We start from the raw sequence: 17,324 nt of genomic DNA on the forward strand, positions 1-17,324 counted from the left end.
CCAAGCTGAACTGAATCGGGTCTGCTCTCTTCCCTGCATCGTTCCACTTACGTCACGGGGCAGAAACAATCGCATCACTGGTGGTAATACCGGCTCTGGTGTTTTATTTATTTATTTATATTCGTAGCCTCTCGCAACCTCCCACAGAGGATAGGCCCTCCAAAAGAAAGAGAATAAGCACTTACGGAACTCATTTTCAAGATAAATTCAGCTGAGCGGACACATGTCAGTCGATTAGACAGTGGTAGGCCCGTCTACAATCTCGCGTCATCTCTTGTAACCTGTGCAAGGGCCTACTCTGTCCGTCAGGTCAAAGTTTTCCGGCGTCAAACCCCGAAGTCCCTGGTTGTTTAACCTTGCGCCCACGCGGGCCGTGGACAATGGACTGAATCTGGTCTGACTCGCTATCGGTACTTTATAGTGCTGCCCATTGCTGAAACGAAACACTCTGGGGGCTCTCTATGAGGCTCCGGGCTTGACGTAAGGAAGGCCCAATTTTTATTTTGTTTTCAGACGAACAATGGCGAAGAGTTCATTTCCGAATCCCATTCATCTTCCCAGACATCGTCGAACCCTTTGACGTCGTCTGGCGTCAGTCTTGCGCGTCGCTCGGGGTGCAGGAAGATGCTGAAGCATATGCCGGCCTGCACGAGGAGATCCAAGAGCAGCTTGGGTGGCCGCCACGGTGAATTGGGGTGGCCCCGAAGCTGAATGTCACCCGGGCCCCGCGAAGCACGACCGCTGTCACTGCTGCTAGCATTACTCGAGTCCTGCCCATCTTCTGCCTCCTCTTCGTCTTGGCCAGGTGTCCACTCCAGCGCTACGATCCTGACCCGACTCAAGTTCTTGAGCTTGCTGTCCGGCCCTTTGAGTTCCTCCAACAGCGTCAGTAGCCAATGTGGCTGTGCAATCTCGCCGTCGTCGAGGAAGTCGACGTATCCACTATCATCGTAGAAAACCTCGAGCTCCTCGAGATTTGGCGGCAGGCACCGGGACACGCGCGTATTGGAAATGAGGTCGACCAGGAAGACCTGATAGACGGACAGACTGCGCAGGCGCTCAAAGTCCTCGAGGTCGATCGCGTCGCCGTAGCCGACGCCCTCAAGTATTAGCGGCGGGCGGGTCAAGACCAGATTTCCGAGCGATTCGGCGTGGGTGGCCATGGAGCGCCGTACCGCCTCGCAGCTAAACCCCACCAGGGGCTCGCTATACTGCTCGTCCCACCACCCGCCCTGATCGGCGTCGTACCACAGCGCCTCCAGGGCCCGCGGGAACTTCAGCAGCTCCGTCAGCGCCCCTTCGTGCGCGCCGCAGTTGAGCAGGCGCAGGGTTCGGATCGGCGACGGGCTCGCTGGGCTTTCGTCCTCCTCCCACTCCGTGGCGTACCATGCCTGGCAGCCGCCGAGATCCAGCACGGCCAGGCTCGGCAGCCAGAACAACTGGTAGAAGTCCGCGATGGTGGCGCCCCACGGGAGACTGAACGACGCGCAGCGGACGTAGTCTCCGAGCTCTGCGTGCTCCGTCACTGTCCTCGTGAACCTTCCCAGGCCATCATGGTTTGTGAGGAGCGGTACGTACTCGTACAGCTCACTGATGAGAACCGCGTACAGCTGCTTGCATGAGCGCACCAGAGATTTCACCGTCTGAAGCTTTGCGAAGGAAGCGCGGTCGTGTTCTTTGAGGGTGAGTGTCCAGCAGCAAAAAGGGCGCCCCGTAATGTTTAGCAGCGGATGGGGTCTGAGATATGAGCAGATCTCGAGCAACAATTCGTTAGAAAGATCCAGAATTCCAGGCATAGCAGAGATGCCGCCAGCAACACGCAGCCTCCAGAGCCGCGGGTGGTGTTTCTAGTATGCTGTGCAAATTGGCGTTATTTGGGGACTGATGCATGTATCTCGCTTGGGTTTACAACTCTTGCTGGTAGATGCCCTGTAGGCAGGTGTCTAAAGTCGGACCTGCCGCCTAGAAGACTACCGGCTGGTGAGCCCCGCTCGGGGCCACTGTAAATAACAACAATACTTGAAAATTCACAACATCAGCCATTCTTGACTTTTTCGCGATTAGTCTGTATATACATAGTAACGAAGTGATCACATGGAGTCTGGTCGTCTCTAGTGGTGTCTTATAGCTATGGAATAGGCATATAACCCCCCCCACATACTTGACCGCAACGCCCATCCATACTTAATTGATACGTTACATGAAGGTGTATCATTCGGCCACGCCGACTGCGCGCAGCCCCAACTCAGCTACCGCGACCTCTGCTGTTTTAATTGTGGGACATTGACAGGATATAGCAGGACAGATTGCTGGCACTGAAAGCACAGGAGTTGATGGCCAAGGGGAGATAAGGTGAACGGTCATGATTGAGACTGCAATGGTAGATATGATTAAACACAGCGAGCATCCTGGGCAGACTGTGGACGTCCAATCCGAAATACTCAATCTTGATCGGATCGGTCGAGTCCTCACACCCGTAGTAGTTAAAAGTTGTCTCGCCTTGGCTATCTATATTCTTGGCGGCTCCAGGAGCCCGTAGTTCCCCCTGTTGTCCCGTGAAGCATGGCTCTTGCTTGTTGCCGAGCAGTTCCGATCTTGGAGAATGCTGTTCCGTCTGCAATGCTTCATCAGGACAGTGGCCCGCTGGACGTTGCCGACTACTCCATCGCGTTTCAACTTCGCCGCGAACGGGACACTAATAAATCAAATAACAACAACAAAACGATTGAATATATGTCCGTAGTAACTACGCCCGTTCAAACCCAACGCCATCGCAATGCTTAGATAATCAAAATATAAACAGGACAGCTGGTGGTATATAGTCACAGAGTGTGTTGTCGTATGTGAGTCGACAGAATCGATATATCGCAAAAAGACAATATCGAGTTTCGGAGTGGTGGTCATCAGGGTTTCGTTTCGTGTCCTACTCGGTGGGGACTACACATCAGCAGTCTAGATCGGATGTGCCGGCTTAGCGCCGTCCATGTCTTGCACCCCTTCATCGTCGTCGACCTCCAGCTTCTTGGTCTTCTTGGGTTGGTTGTTCGACGCACCAGCATCTCGCCGCATACTCATCGGGCGGTAACTCCGAATCTTGGGCGGCTCAGGCGGCGCGAGGCCGTTTGGGTATTCCTTCTGTACGCGCTCCACCTCCTTGTCTGCAATTTCTTTGGTCTCTCCCAAGCGCTCCTTGACCTTCTCAATCTCATCGCCGCACTCTCCGTCGCGGAGGAACTGGTGTGCTGCCCGCTCGCACATGCTCTGCACGAACTCCAACCCCTTGTCTAGGTCGTCGTAGACATCGGGCCCGTCCTGGTTGAAGAGGCCCATACCGCTTCTCGAGTACGGGCTGCTGCCAGTGCCGGAGCGTCGATTAGCCATCCATGAATACGGCAACCCGGGTCCTCCCATCCGCGGCGCCATCCCCAGCTCTTGGGTGCCCACTGTATGGAGCTGGATCTCCTCGGGGCCTCCTTTATTAGGTTGTTTCGTCACCAGAAAGGGGTCGGCCGCGATTAAGTCGTCGCCGGGTTTGAAAGATCCTCCTTGCCTCTGATCTTCGTCTTCGTGCATCTCGAGTTCAGCCAATCGCTTAATCTGCGCGACCTTCGCGGCCATCTTGGCTTTCCTCATCATATTCCTCGATGCCGATACAAATTTGACCAACTCCTCGAAGAAGGACTGGACATAGCTGTCATAGTAGACCAGTATCATACTACGAGAGCGATACTTTGGCACAGCACCCTCGGCGCTGACCATCGAGTCCGTCTTTTGACGCTTCTTAAGAGTGGCACGCACGCGTCGCTGCGCTGTCGCAACGACGTCGTTCCTCTGCCGCTGGCGTACAGAGGTTGTTTGGCTTTCGCCGCCCGGGCTCGACGGCGGCTGTGTAGGTTTCTGCGCATCATCATTGATTCGTGTGGGGGTTGAAGTGATGGCGTCTTGTCGAGGCGGTATCGGATCTGAGGGGTAGGCGGCCGGGTCGTCTCCGGGTTTCAGGGACTCGGTCGAACCTTTGTGCTTCAGCGATCGCGTTGACGAGCGCAGATGGTCTTCTGAGAGCTTGGCCAGGTCCAGCTGGCGTTGCTCGATCTGGCCATTGAGCTCATCCAGCCTTTTGAGCCAGTCCGGAATGCCATTGACCAGCCCGTTCAAAGGGCTATTCAGAGGATCCATCACGCGCACCGTTGTTTGATTCAGCCCAGGGGCGTACAAAAGGGCGCCTAGTAGCGGATGCAATGTACGTTATGCGGGTGTGAAGTCTGGCTGTCAACGGCTCGACATGTGGTTCGACCAAGCTTCGACTCGAAGTGCTCAGTGGTAGTGGTCGTGGCGGCGGCGGCGGCGGCGGTTACAGCTAAAAACAATGTCTTAACAGTAGGTAATCAGGAGCTGGCAACATCACCAACAATGGCCGAAGTCGAGCTGTGTCGTAGATCCGTCAGGCTTGGCAGAGACAGGTAGGGCCGGGATTTGGGCGACGGAATTGGATGAAGAATAGTCCAGCTGCGGAACGAGTCGAATTGAACCAAAATGGGTTGATTAAAAGCAGGTAGATCGGATTCAAGAGATTAATATGGACAGGCAATGTGTTGGCGGGTCTGCTGCTGCTCCAACTTATGTTGCATGGGGGGATCCTTGCTCGGTCCCGCGCCAGACTACGGCCTCTTTCGCCTTCACCCGCTCGAGCAATCCGACTGGTACTAGCCTTGGAACATCGCAGAGAATGCTCCGAGTCTGTTATGGACTGCAGTGAGGTTTTTCGTTCGTCCCGAGCTGTTCGAGTGATGTAAAAAACGAGACTGTCCAAGGTTCGTGTTCCCTCAAGTCGTGCGTTGCGCTGCTGCAATTCGGTTGGACAAAAGAGGAGGTGCTGCTATTGCCCACCTGCCCTGCTAGCTTGCACCAGTTAAATTCGACGGCAACCAGCTAAAGTTAGGCCTCTGAACGGTTGGATCGGCCGCTAAGAACGTGGACTCGGACTTGGACAAGCTCTCCCGCCCGTCGACCCGAATGGAGGCCCAAGACGAAAGACGAATAGCATGGGCAGGTTGGGTGGTGCTTGTCAGTGGATGGCTGGCATATGCCGTTAGGCTAATTCATGCGTTGATGGATTAGGTATGTACATTGATTGCGGTATTCCGTGTGCAGTGTGCAGTGTGCAGTGTGCAGTCGTGCCCTGCTTGCTACTGTGACTGCTGTGCCGGACTTAAGCAGGTTCCACATCAATGCGATCGCGAGAGGAAAATTACATTGACTGGAGCACAGCATAAGACAAAACAGGGGGGAAACGTGGCAGTCGAGATGAGGGGGTGGGAGTTAGGCGATGGATGGATGGATGGATGGATGGACGGAGCAGAGCAGACAGGAGAGTCGGTCTGCCAACTGTGTCGGCTGCTGCTGGAGGGTCGGAGGGCCTGGAAAGTCCATCTGTGCAGCTGCATGTATGCGGCGCGGTGGTTTGGACAGGGTCAGCACTGCAACGATTCGAATGCATAATATCCAAGGGCAGAAGAAAAGCAGCCGTATGCAAAGCCGTCCCGTGCTATCCTGCCATGACAGGATAGTAGTAGCCGTGATCAATCAATCAATCAATCTAACATCGAACGGTGGAGGCATGAATTCGGCCTTCCAGAAAACCTAAAGAACCGGATCGGCGACATATATCTCGAATGTCCTATTGTCGATCTTCATCGGGGAGCCCTTGCAAGCAGCATACATACTAATATTGTCGAAAGAGTATGTTCAAGGCAGCTAGCTCCATTGCCGAAGCTCTAACAGAGGCTAACCCAGCTGGTGCTCTGCCTGCTTCCTATTTTTGGCTAGAAACCCGTTTGAACAGCTACAGTCATCAGCGAAGGTTGTTTTACCGCCCGGCGCACCCAGCCCTCCTTGGCATCCAATTGGCCAGTTTGCCGTGAGGTCGGCGACCTGAACAAGAACACATGAATGCATAGAGCCATATGATGCTTGTCTTGCTACGGTGTATATCCAGACGCAATACAGTACATATGCAAGGAAGCCCGCTTTCCCTGAGCGATAGCTTGTTGCCGCCTTGCTGCACACACGCACACAAGCACACTGCACGCAGCAGCGCAGCATCATGAAATCGTTATTATCGCTACAACCTCGCGGCGGGGTAGGGTTAATCTCCTTGTCTGCTATAGCTGTGTGTGTGTGTGTGTGTAGCTGCAACCCCCATCCAGTCAACGCATCCGTCTCGTGCTGCTATCGCGCAAGACTTGATGCATGCTACCACTCGACTCGGCCGAAGCCCCAGCCAGCTTGACCAGCCATCACAGCCGCATCGATTTCTTCCCGCCTCTTCGTATTTTTAGATCCAAAGTTATCGTATCTCATCTCCCGCCCCCGCCGATATAGGCTGCAATAATGCGATGACACAATAGCCAGCAATGGCCAATAGTACTGCGATATCCGCCATCTACGGCTTCGCCGGCGGAAGTTCAAGAGTCGAAGTCACATCGTCAGGAAGTGATCGTCGCTAGGGCACTACGAGGTGCGTGCGGTAGACGCTTGGAGCCCAACCATAAACCACAGATTGAAACATCTGGTCGAATGTCACCTGCTTTCATACAGTGCCTCCGGTTGATGCAATCTTCTTGGATACCTAGGTAGGCGGTGCGTGTGCATCTGGCATGGCTTGCAAACCGTTCTGCGAGGATCCGAAAAGCCCATGGCTAGCTGCCTCCACATGGCAAGTCAGCCCAATTGACAGCAGCTGTATGCAGTCTCTCGAGGGGAAAACAAGTAATGGCAGATATCATGCTGATAGCGTTCGCGCATCAATGGCTGAAACAGATATGCTCGGTAGGTGTGCGTGGTTTCGTAAGTAAAACGTCCTTATATTCGCAGATGTCCACTGATAGGCAAACCTCGGCATTGAAGTGGGATGGTGTGTCCGAGGCCGAGGAGGATAGGCAGATCGGTGGGTGGTTCTGGGGGAAAATACGCGACATATCGCTCGGCAAGTCTTGGCCCATCGCTTCTCCTTCTGGCCCAATCAATCTGATCCACGTCGTGCGAATGCATACATGGCTACATACTTACTTCCCTCGAACTCTGCGTACCTTGGCTATGTAAGTACATACATACCTGAGATGCGTTGACGGCATGGTAAATAAGGCGGTCCATCCGACTTCTCGATCGCACATTCTGGGTATTCTCTGCTTGGATTTCACAAAGGCAGTGGAATACGGCATCGGAGTTTGCGTTCGAAAGTTGCGCCGCGGTGCAACCGTCCCTTGCCCTTGTCAGCATTTGCCGGATTAGGGAAAACGGCCCTTGCCAAGTCGCATCGCAGGCTTGCAGCGAGCGGCTTTGCTGATCTCTCCATGGTCTGTCTCCATGGTCTGCAGGGATGGCCAGGGAGAGGGGGGGGCCGGAAGGGCGAATCAAACCAAAGTACCGCACATTGCAAACTCTCCGTAGCCGAAAGGAGCAGGGCGGGCGCCAACCGATAGGAGGACTGTGCCGATCAGCAGTGGCTGTCTGGCAGCCTGTCCTGCAAAAAAGGTCCTAATTCACGATAGGTAGGTACATAAGATCTGTGTCGGATGTAGCTTGGTAGGTATGCATAATGCAATACGTACGCCAAACCCCTCCCACATCGGGGTTCAGTAAAGGGACAAAGTCTAGCCGGGCGGCCAGATGGGCAACCGTATTCAGACGTTGCAAGACATCCATACGTAAGATTACCGGGGTCGATCACCTGCAAGTGATGTGGGTGTCGCAGCTTCAACAAGTCCAATGGCTTGTGTGTTTTATGACCAGGTCACTACGTACGTACTCAGAAGCTCTCGTGACGTATTCGGAAGCAGTCGTACATCTAGTTGAACTAGGTAGATATTCCCGGGGCAATAGGAGAACAACCGGTTCCGACATAACCGTGGACAACGCATATCTGCAAGGTCCGATATCCCGCAGCCGCCAAGACCATCACGGGCCGATATCATGGTCCACGAAGCCGTGAACTAGACCGCCGGGCATGGGTTGGAGGGTGCAACAAGATCACATGCCAGAAGAAATGCTATAATATGTAAAGCCAAGTTATAACGACGAGGTCAATATTGGCAAGATGGACTTGAAGTGCTGCAAAGGACACCACTCCGTCCTAGCAAGCATTTCACATGTCGTGGTACATTCTCATACTGAAAGATGCATGGCGGGCGTTATTTCGTCCATGGTGTTTGCAACTTGACTGCAATGCCCCGGCCTGCTCATGTTTGCGCTGCTTGACGTGCTTTTCGTTTTAAAGCATTCCAGGAACCCCCCCAAAAAAATTGTGTGACATTCGCTTGCATGCTTTCGCATACTCACCTAGACGACTCACTTCTGGGCGGTGCAGCTTCCGCTACTGAGCCGCGAACTCTGCTCATCTGGGCAGGGCAGGTAGGCAGTTGGTGATAGCCCCGGACCAACATTTGCGTGAGGCTCAAACGATGGCATCCAACATGCATTTGGCAACATCCCAGTCTGGATTCCGCCAATTCCGCCAGTGCGGCTGGATTTCGTGCATGCATGCTTGCGATGCCTCGGTTGCGGCTGCCCGGGGATCCCCGGACCAGATGTTGAACACGGAGCGTCCTGACAGTGAACGGCCAGGCGGAAGAATCTGTTTCCCCGCGAGCCGTCCATGGCGCTGGCCGCGTCAGTCCCCGTGTTTCACCCATTCAAAAATCTCGCTGATTGACATCGCCGCTGACGTTTTGCCGAAGTGCGTACGTATTCAGAATTTGGGCAACACGGTGTGTTGGAGCATGTAAAGAACGAGAAGACAATATCAAGATAGGAAGACGAGCACGAAACACTCTACACCTCGTACGTGAAGACCGTTGAGACGATCAGCAAAAGAATGCACCCCAATTGTACGTAGTTGCACTTGGAACTCGGGACTTGGCGTACTTGGCGCAGATAAGGTGGTTCAGAAGAGAATCAAGACAGTAGGTAACACCTAGCCTTCAAGTCGAACCGCCAAAGCCGCCTCTGATATAGATAGATACCTGGCATAACAGAGATCTAGCTTGGTTGCGATAGGATACGGTACGCGCAATCGCGAGCCCGGATCCAGTTCTTTTGGCGGTGTGCAACATGTCACCGGCCAGCAGATCGAATCACACAAGTGGAGGACCACGCAGCCGACTCAGAAATGCACCGGCTTCTATACCGGCATTAGTGCCGATACTTGCTTCGCGTTACTCTTCTCAGTATCGCCAATCGATTACTGTTCGGCACTACTTCGATAGTTTGTCACAAGACTTGTGGCCATGATCGTCTTCATTTATTGCCAATAAGTGTGTCCATGGCTATTTATCAACAACAAGAACAATACGTTTCAAGAATGTTGCGAGGGGAACCGAAATATGGGTGTATTTGAGTTGTCTGATTTGCTGACGACGATTCGTCCCGTTCGCTCTGCATGCATGATCTCGCATTCTATCAGATCCGCAACTGTAAAACCTGTCCTTACTACGGGCAGATTCGAAGCGGACATCCACTCACCCATCCATTGAGATAATCTCAAGGCCACAACTCGACCTTCTCCCAGCCTCCTTCAGCACCTTCTGGCTTGGTCTTCTGGTCGACAGTACGTCTGTAGATCCAACGCCTGCCCCTTTCCGGGTTCGAGAGATCCGTACGGTCGACTTCGTATGGTGCAATGACTACAACCCTGAAATTCTCGCGAGCAATATTGTCTTGTAAGTCGGTGACCTTTTGACCCAGGCCAAGGCCGTCGTCAACCGGTGAGTCGACGGGGGTCCCAGGCGGTGGGTTTCTGAAGGAACCTCGCATCCCTGGGCTGAGGTTGCCGAAATGTGCGGTGACTTCTTTCGCGAAGCTCCAGTGATCATCGCTAGCACCTTCCCTTTTCCTCATCCGACACATAAGTGCCTTCTGGGCGGCCCTTCCAGCGTCGGACTCCTCGATGTCAGGCCCCACGACAATGGCCTTGCCGCGGATCCGCCATTGCACCATCGGCTCCTTGGCCCAGAAGACGGCTTCGACCGGCCCACCACCGCCGGAACCGGTCCAGGCCCCATTGCCCTCTATGGACTCGGCTCCTGCCGCTACTGCACCATCTTCCCACAGTTCGGGCATCTTATCCATGCGTACGTCGGTGGTGAAGGTAAGCATGTCGGCCTCATACACGTCCGGGTTGAGCTCAGCATCATTCTTGGGGTTGACTGGGATCGAAGCCCACATGCCGCGATAGACGCACGTACGGGATCGCGGGGTGAGGCAGAAGCCGTTGCCGTCGTTGATGCCAAAGCCCGTGGACGCTGCTGGAATGCGCCTGATGGTGCTGAGCACGAACTCGGGTGGTCTCATGTTTTCTACGTGCTCCACGAACAAGTCACGCCACGGCGCCGGTTCCCGTGATGTAGCCATTGTGCGGCGTACGATTTGGGCAGTGAGCTGTGTGATGCGGCTAGAAACGCTTGGCTGACGAGGAGAAAGCCGAGGCAGAGAAAACATGAACAACACGCCCGTATGTCTTACTGGTCCAGATTGTCGCAAACTGTCGCGATGCCGAAGAAAGTCCAACTACGCGTTGCACGCCTGATCATGTGAACATGGGTATCTTTTGCGAGTCTCCTTGTTGGAGCATGACGATGATTCAACACTATCGCGGCCGAACTTTAAACCCTCAACCGTGAGGCTCTGCGAAATGACGTCATGTACATGGTGATTTTTGTCCTAGCCCAACATCAATCAGCCAACCTCAGGTTACATCCATCAGGCTACGATATGTACGGTGACGAGGCTGTCACGAACTGCCAGATGGGCCTCGAAACCAAAGATTTGGGCGGCCTGCATGCAGCCATAGGATGACATACATACAATTTCCGGCATCGATTGGAGAAATCACATGTTTTTTTGGAGGCCTTCCTTACACATCAGCTGCGCGGTCGGAAAAAGCACAGGAAGCACGCTCAGCTCCAGTAAATCAATGCATTGGTAACCCCCACGATTAAGGACCGTTGCAGAAGGAGGGGGGAAAGATTGAGGAGAATGGTCCAAGCACCCAAGGCTCGGAGATCCGCCGAGCACCACCTTTTCCTTTTTGCTTGCAGGTTTGAGGCCTAGGAGGCCCAGCCTTCTGCCCAGGCTCCTCTTTCTCTCCAGAAACCTGACACACCAGCCCCCCCAAGTTCCAACTGTTCCCAGCCGATCCCCGTGGCCACCGTTATGTATGCTTGGACAGAGTTCCTCAATTCGCGATCAGAAGAATGGAGAATTCTGAATCGCGATTCTTGGATTTTCAGGAACCGTGTCTGGGAGCCGTGAAAAATCGGAATCGGCAATGCGCACCGATGCCACCCGCCTGTCTCCTGTTGGCTCCTGTTGGCTCCCGTTGGCTCGTGGTCGTGGGCGGTTTCTATGTAGGTTACCATTGGGGAACCGGGCTAAGCCCCAGACGGTCAATCAGGAATCACACAATCAGCTCGACGGTGGGTCGGCCTGTCGTTGGTTCCGGCACCAGCAGAAAACCTTTACCACCATTGACATCATCTCACGAAAACACACGCGCCGTACCAGTCCTGGCACAATTTCACCCGTGACTGCTGCGTGTTGATCGCCAAAAATTCAAAGGATTTGTGGACTGAAACAGTGGGCTACGTTTCTCCCAAAGGCAGCCCAAGTCGCCAAGCTGACAGGCCGACAGCCCAATACCTCTATTCCCTACGCCAAGCAGGGCCTCGCTCTTGTCCTTGTGGGAAATGGCATGTTGACCGCATACTCGAGACCCTTTTATTTTGCTCAACATGAGCGCTCGATGGAGAAACGCCCTCCCACACGCTTCCTTAGTCTCTACACGAGGCCAAGGATGTTGGATACTCTTGACAAATAACAATTGAGAGGTTGTGGATTGCCATGGCCGTTGCTACCACCCTGAACGAGCCTGGGGATTGCGATCTGCCGGATTGCCGCTCTTTGTGACAAGAAGCGCCGGTATGCACCTGGCGTTTGTCTGGATGCCAAAAAGGGGAATCCGTTGAACCGCCTTGGGGCGGGAGGATAAGCTTATTTCCAGCGGTAATAGCGCACGAATGCTATATGCCTGGCAGAAAGACAACTTGACAGGTTCAAGGTGAACAACATCCCGAGCAGGTTTGGATGGCATGGCGTCAAACCCAATTGCGGCGTCTGCACCCAGGGTCTCCTGCGATCCCACACCAAGGGACCAAGGAAGGGCCCTCGACAAGATCTGGTCACTCCCTCATCACACAGCTACTCCGCGGTTTGTCGTCGCCCTGTATCGTCCGGTCTCCGGGGCAATTATGGGTAGTTGTGGGTCTTATGGCACACACTACGCCCGGCGGTACGTCGGTATCAAAGGGAATCCTGGGGCTTGGCAACTCCGCGCTCGACTCCATCGCCACTCCACGATGGGGCCTGACTGTGGAGAATATGACTCGATTCCTTACTTCTCAACACCTCTTACCAACTCCACGTCCAACCTACAGCTGTGGACCACTATGACGTTGTTCTGAAATTTCTTATCTTGGCCATCCCTATGTATCCAATACTCTATTCTGAGGACCCTTACGACGGAGAAGGGCTTTTATCGATCATGGCTATATATGTACGGACCTGGGGAACCCCCAGACTTCTCTCCAGCAATCTCGGCCACCATCGACCACCGACACAATGATTCGCACTGGTGCTAAAGACAACGAAGCCGGTGTCCCAACCTACTGGGGCACCTCAGGCGCAGCCCTCCAAAAAATGATCACTGTCGTCGCAACCACCGACTTCCTACTGTTCGGCTATGACCAAGGTGTCATGGCCGGCATTATCGCCGACCCTGCCTTCATGGACTCCTTCCCAGAGGTCCGTGGCGACGAGACCTGGGAAGGTTTCGTTACCGCCATCTACGCTGTCGGATGTTTCATCGGTGCCTGCTTCATGCTTGCCTGTGGTGACCAGCTCGGCCGCCGCAAGTCCATCTTCATCGGCGGCTTCGTCATGATTCTCGGTGTCATTATTCAGATTGCCAGCGTTGGCCCCAACTACGGCGCAACAGCACAGTTCATTATTGGCAGATGTATTACAGGCGTAAGTCTCGGCCATTGCTTCCAGCCCTATTGTTCTTCGAGACATACTAACAACGACTATAGATTGGCAACGGAATCAACACTGCAACTGTACCAACGTACCAAGCCGAGTGTTGCCCGCCCCACAACCGCGGAAAACTTATCTGCATTGAAGGCGGTAACGTCGCCATTGGCACTTTGATCGCGTACTGGATCGATTACGGATGCAGCTATGGGCCGAAAGCCTTTGTCTGGCGTTTCCCCATCGCCTTCCAATGCGCTTTTGCTTTCGTTGTCCTCGTCTTGATGCTGCGTCTTCCCGAATCTCCTCGTTGGCTCCTGACCAAGGACCGTACGGCCGATGCTACTACAGTGCTAGCTGCTCTCCAAGGGAAGCATCGGGATGACGACGAGGTCCAGAAAGAGCTCGCCGTCTTCGTTGATGCTATCCGCGCAACCGGCCACAAGGGCGGTAACACACCTATGCGAGAGCTCGCCACCAATGGCCGTACCCAGCATCTCCGCCGCCTCCTTCTCGGTGCTGGTTCCCAAATGATGCAACAATTGTCTGGATGCAATGCTGTCATCTACTACTTCCCTATCCTGTTCCAGCGATCCATCGGAACTACTCACAACCTGGCATTGCTGCTTGGCGGTGTCAACATGGTTGTCTACGCCGCGTTTGCCACCACTTCTTGGTTCGTCGTTGAACGTTTGGGCCGCCGCAAGCTCTTCTTCATTGGTTCTATTGGGCAGTGTCTCTCCATGGTTCTGGTCTTCGGAGCTTTGATTCCCGATACGACCGAAGCTGCCAAGGGTGCCGGTGTAGGTCTCTTCACTTACATCGCTTTCTTCGGTGCCACTTGGTTGCCCCTCCCTTGGCTGTACCCTGCCGAGATCAACCCTCTCAAGACTCGTGCGAAGGCCAACGCCCTGTCGACCACTTCCAACTGGCTGTGGAACTTCTTCATTGTCATGATCACGCCGGTCCTCATTGGCTCGATTGGTTGGGGCACATACCTCTTCTTCGCTGTCCTGAACGCTCTCTTCATTCCCATCCTGTACTTCTTGTATCCCGAGACTGCTGGTCGCACCCTGGAAGAAATCGACATTATCTTCGCGAAGGGCTTCGAAGAGAACAAGAGCTACGTCCATGCTGCCAAGCAGCTTCCCAAGCTGTCTCATGACGAGGTTCGTTCATGGGCACGTGACAATGGCTTCAGCTCGGACGATGAGCCTGGCAAGCCACGTGTCAGTGAGAAGGAGGAGGGTGATTCACCCACCACCAGGACTGACAACAACAACGCTTTGATGAGTTAAACGATTGATCCGATGACGATCTCAGATTGCTTTTACGCCTTGACGCGTTTTATATACTCCACATGCTTTTTATGATACCACGATTTGCAGACTGGACTAGATTTCTACCCAGTCTCAAACGCCTCACCATTTACCTTCCTCTTCCCAAACCACTTTATCATTCCCTTTTTATATGGCATAATGTCGAGGGTAAAAAATACCCTTTGCCAAAATATATCGAGCTTGGTTATGGATCATCCATACACTAGACTATCATCATACCCCAAGATAGAATAGAAGCCAATAACGAATCAAAAGTTGATACAAAAAAAAATCAAATCCAAACACTTCCGTGAATGTTCCATTGCGATAGTTTGTACTTATGGTCACTCAGCTGAAGCGACACTGATCGGCAGGGGATTTGCACCCATGATGCCTTGCCTTCCTTGCCTTGCTTCCTGATTGATCCCCAGTGGCCCCAACTTTTCAAACCCGGTTTGCCATGGTCGGATATTAGCAGCGATACGAGAGGGACCTAGGCATGGAGCAATCCGGTTCTCACGATACTGCCATGTGGAGAATAAAATGCAGTGCGACACGGATCCCGACTGTAGAAGAAAAGGCTGGATCTCAATTAATAGCCGCATCAATCATACTTCGATTGTACGCACTGGAATGCCTGGTCAACTGCCAAATGGTCGCAAGTCGTACAAACGAAGGATCGAGCTTGGCTCTGCTTTTGGTGTATGTGACGTTTCTGCGAGAGATAAGATCTTGTCCCATTCCGGCACAGGGCAGTACACAACGACGTAAGGGTTGGTCCGGCCCCCCCAGATGTCCTTTGGGACCAAACCAACGGTTACTTGACCCCGTGTTTCTTTTCCCAGTCCCGTCCGTAAGATGTGTAAAATTTGGTCTCTGTGACTTTGCGGTGCCCATCTGTCTGCCATACGTACGTTTACCAATGTCCTTCACTCACCGAGTAGGGTATTTTGAAAAACCGACATAGTGTGTAAATCCGTGTCGAGGGCAACCATGAGCGATATTGACCTCGTCATCTCCAACGGCAAATGTTACTTTGCCACCAACCGTAAGGCGACAGACACGTTTATTCCATGTGGGAACGCGGCCAATGCTGCTTATACATGTTGCCTCAAAGGCGATGTTTGTCTGGAGGGCTCTGTCTGTTTCCACCCCGATGTTATGGTGATCCTTACAACCCCTTCTCTTCCAGCAAACGTCAAGCTGCCATTGCTGCCTATATATGTGCACAGGACTCACTCTACTATAGGCAATAGCGGGGGCACGACCTACATAGCGGGATGTACGGACCCGGGCTTTGGGAGCGTCGCTGGGGCCTGCCCCCACAAGGGAAAGTTCGCCGACCAACAGGTCGTCGGCCTGGTGCGGTGCCAGGACTCGGACGACGGCTCCAAGCCCGACGAGCTGTGGGCCGGCTGCCCCGGCGACAAAGACAAAACAGAGATGACGGGGGTCCCCTCGCCGTGCTCCTGCTCCGACCCGGACTACCAGGGCCTGTTCCGCCAGAAGCCTACCATCGAGGCCGTAGCTACGCTGCCCACGGCGCTGGGGCAGGCCATCTTGTTCGCCAAGGACCATGGACCCTCCCTCTCGTTTGCGAAATCGTCGTCTCCCCGGGCAGGCAGCTCCAGCATCGTCCCTCCACGTTCCACTACCATCATAATAAGCGTACCAACCACCCGACCTAGTTCTGTCCTCGTGGCGAACGCGCCTAGTACTAGCTCTGCTGCCTTGACGGGTGTTACGGTATCAGCCAAGGATGATTCAACGCCGGACCAAGAAGGCCTGTCCGCGGGCGCGAAAGCTGGTATAGCCGTCGGCGTGATCTTTGCCGTACTACTGAGCAGCGCCATCTTCTTCCTTGTCGCGACCATGCGGCGCCGACACCACAGGGCATCCACCGGAGGAGGTGTGGCCGCAGGGGCCGAAGCCGAAGCCGAAGCGGCCGCAAAAGCACCGCTCACCACTGATGGCATTGTGACACCAACACGTGAGCCTACTGCTGCTGCTCCCTCCTGGGACAACAGCCGCGTCCCGACAGCAGCACCGGCGACATCGGTGTTCAGGAACGCCGCCGGCCCCAGGCACCGCGCGGAGGAGTGGTTCAAGCCGGAACTGGCAGCCGACGAGTCGACCGCGATCGTTTCGTCGTCGTCATCGTCGCCGGACCCAGCCGCGCTTCTTGCCGCGGGAGGGGGTTTGCAAAAAGGGTATTTTGATAGCAGTAGCTCTCCCCCTCTTTCCGAGCGCCATGCACACAGTGGTACGCGGGATAGCGGTGCGTCGAGCGTCTCGGATCCGTCGAGCTACTCGGGAAGCTTCCGGCAGGCACGCCGCTGGCCCTTCCTGGCCACGCCGCAACAAGCGAGTTCCGGCAGCCGGGCGAAAGCTATGGAATCTATATCGGAGCTGCAGGGGTAGATGGAGTCGGGAGGGCAGGGGAGGTGAATGGGGGGGGCGGCTGGAGGAAGTCACTTTACTTGAAAAAGTCTGTAGTGCTATTACGTTACCGGCAATTTTGGTATAACACCATGTAATCTTAGTATGGGAGGGCATATCTATTCAAAAGAAGTGCATTGTGTTTGTTATGCGGCCCTAAGTCCTGGACCCCATGCTTGGTAAGAGAAGATAATTGGCGGCGGGGTCACTGGGCAACAGACAGCATGAACGGCGGGGGGCACTTGCTACATGTACTTGCGTGACACAGTCTGCATCTACCTTGGGTATTTCGCAGGCCATCAAAAAGAAGGTTGGTATGCTGTTGGATTGCTTAGGAGAACATGAATGAACACTTACATCCATCCATCTACTTTGGGTGAGGTTGGGGAGTGATACTGATACCACGTACATGCATTTAAGGTTCTTTCGATTTATGGATCAACTGGGCCAGTCCCATCAATTCAATCATACACCGGTAGCGCACAC

At 54.0% G+C, this 17,324-nt stretch overlaps 5 protein-coding genes across 5 annotated transcripts; 2 read left to right on the forward strand and 3 right to left on the reverse strand.

Moving 5' to 3' along the window:
• Positions 1-509: 509 nt before the first annotated feature.
• Positions 510-1,796, reverse strand: PG986_005254 (uncharacterized protein; the record flags this gene model as incomplete). Its single annotated transcript, XM_066841476.1, has 1 exon — positions 510-1,796. The coding sequence occupies one exon, from the start codon at positions 1,794-1,796 to the stop codon at positions 510-512; it is 1,287 nt and encodes a 428-aa protein (XP_066701338.1).
• Positions 1,797-2,952: 1,156 nt separating this feature from the next.
• PG986_005255 (uncharacterized protein) lies at positions 2,953-4,176 on the reverse strand (the record flags this gene model as incomplete). Its single annotated transcript, XM_066841477.1, has 1 exon — positions 2,953-4,176. One exon carries the CDS (start codon positions 4,174-4,176, stop codon positions 2,953-2,955), a length of 1,224 nt encoding a protein of 407 aa, XP_066701339.1.
• A 5,361-nt stretch (positions 4,177-9,537) lies between these two features.
• On the reverse strand, positions 9,538-10,407 carry PG986_005256 (uncharacterized protein; the record flags this gene model as incomplete). The annotated part of the gene is made up of 1 exon (XM_066841478.1): positions 9,538-10,407. One exon carries the CDS (start codon positions 10,405-10,407, stop codon positions 9,538-9,540), a length of 870 nt encoding a protein of 289 aa, XP_066701340.1.
• Positions 10,408-12,672: 2,265 nt separating this feature from the next.
• On the forward strand, positions 12,673-14,378 carry PG986_005257 (uncharacterized protein; the record flags this gene model as incomplete). The annotated part of the gene is made up of 2 exons (XM_066841479.1): positions 12,673-13,080; positions 13,143-14,378. The coding sequence occupies 2 exons, from the start codon at positions 12,673-12,675 to the stop codon at positions 14,376-14,378; spliced, it is 1,644 nt and encodes a 547-aa protein (XP_066701341.1).
• A 1,014-nt stretch (positions 14,379-15,392) lies between these two features.
• Positions 15,393-16,820, forward strand: PG986_005258 (uncharacterized protein; the record flags this gene model as incomplete). Its single annotated transcript, XM_066841480.1, has 1 exon — positions 15,393-16,820. The coding sequence occupies one exon, from the start codon at positions 15,393-15,395 to the stop codon at positions 16,818-16,820; it is 1,428 nt and encodes a 475-aa protein (XP_066701342.1).
• Positions 16,821-17,324: the final 504 nt, after the last annotated feature.

Source organism: Apiospora aurea (assembly GCF_038362705.1).
Source record: "Apiospora aurea strain CBS 24483 chromosome Unknown utg000004l_segment0_segment0, whole genome shotgun sequence".
NCBI lineage: Eukaryota > Fungi > Ascomycota > Sordariomycetes > Amphisphaeriales > Apiosporaceae > Apiospora > Apiospora aurea.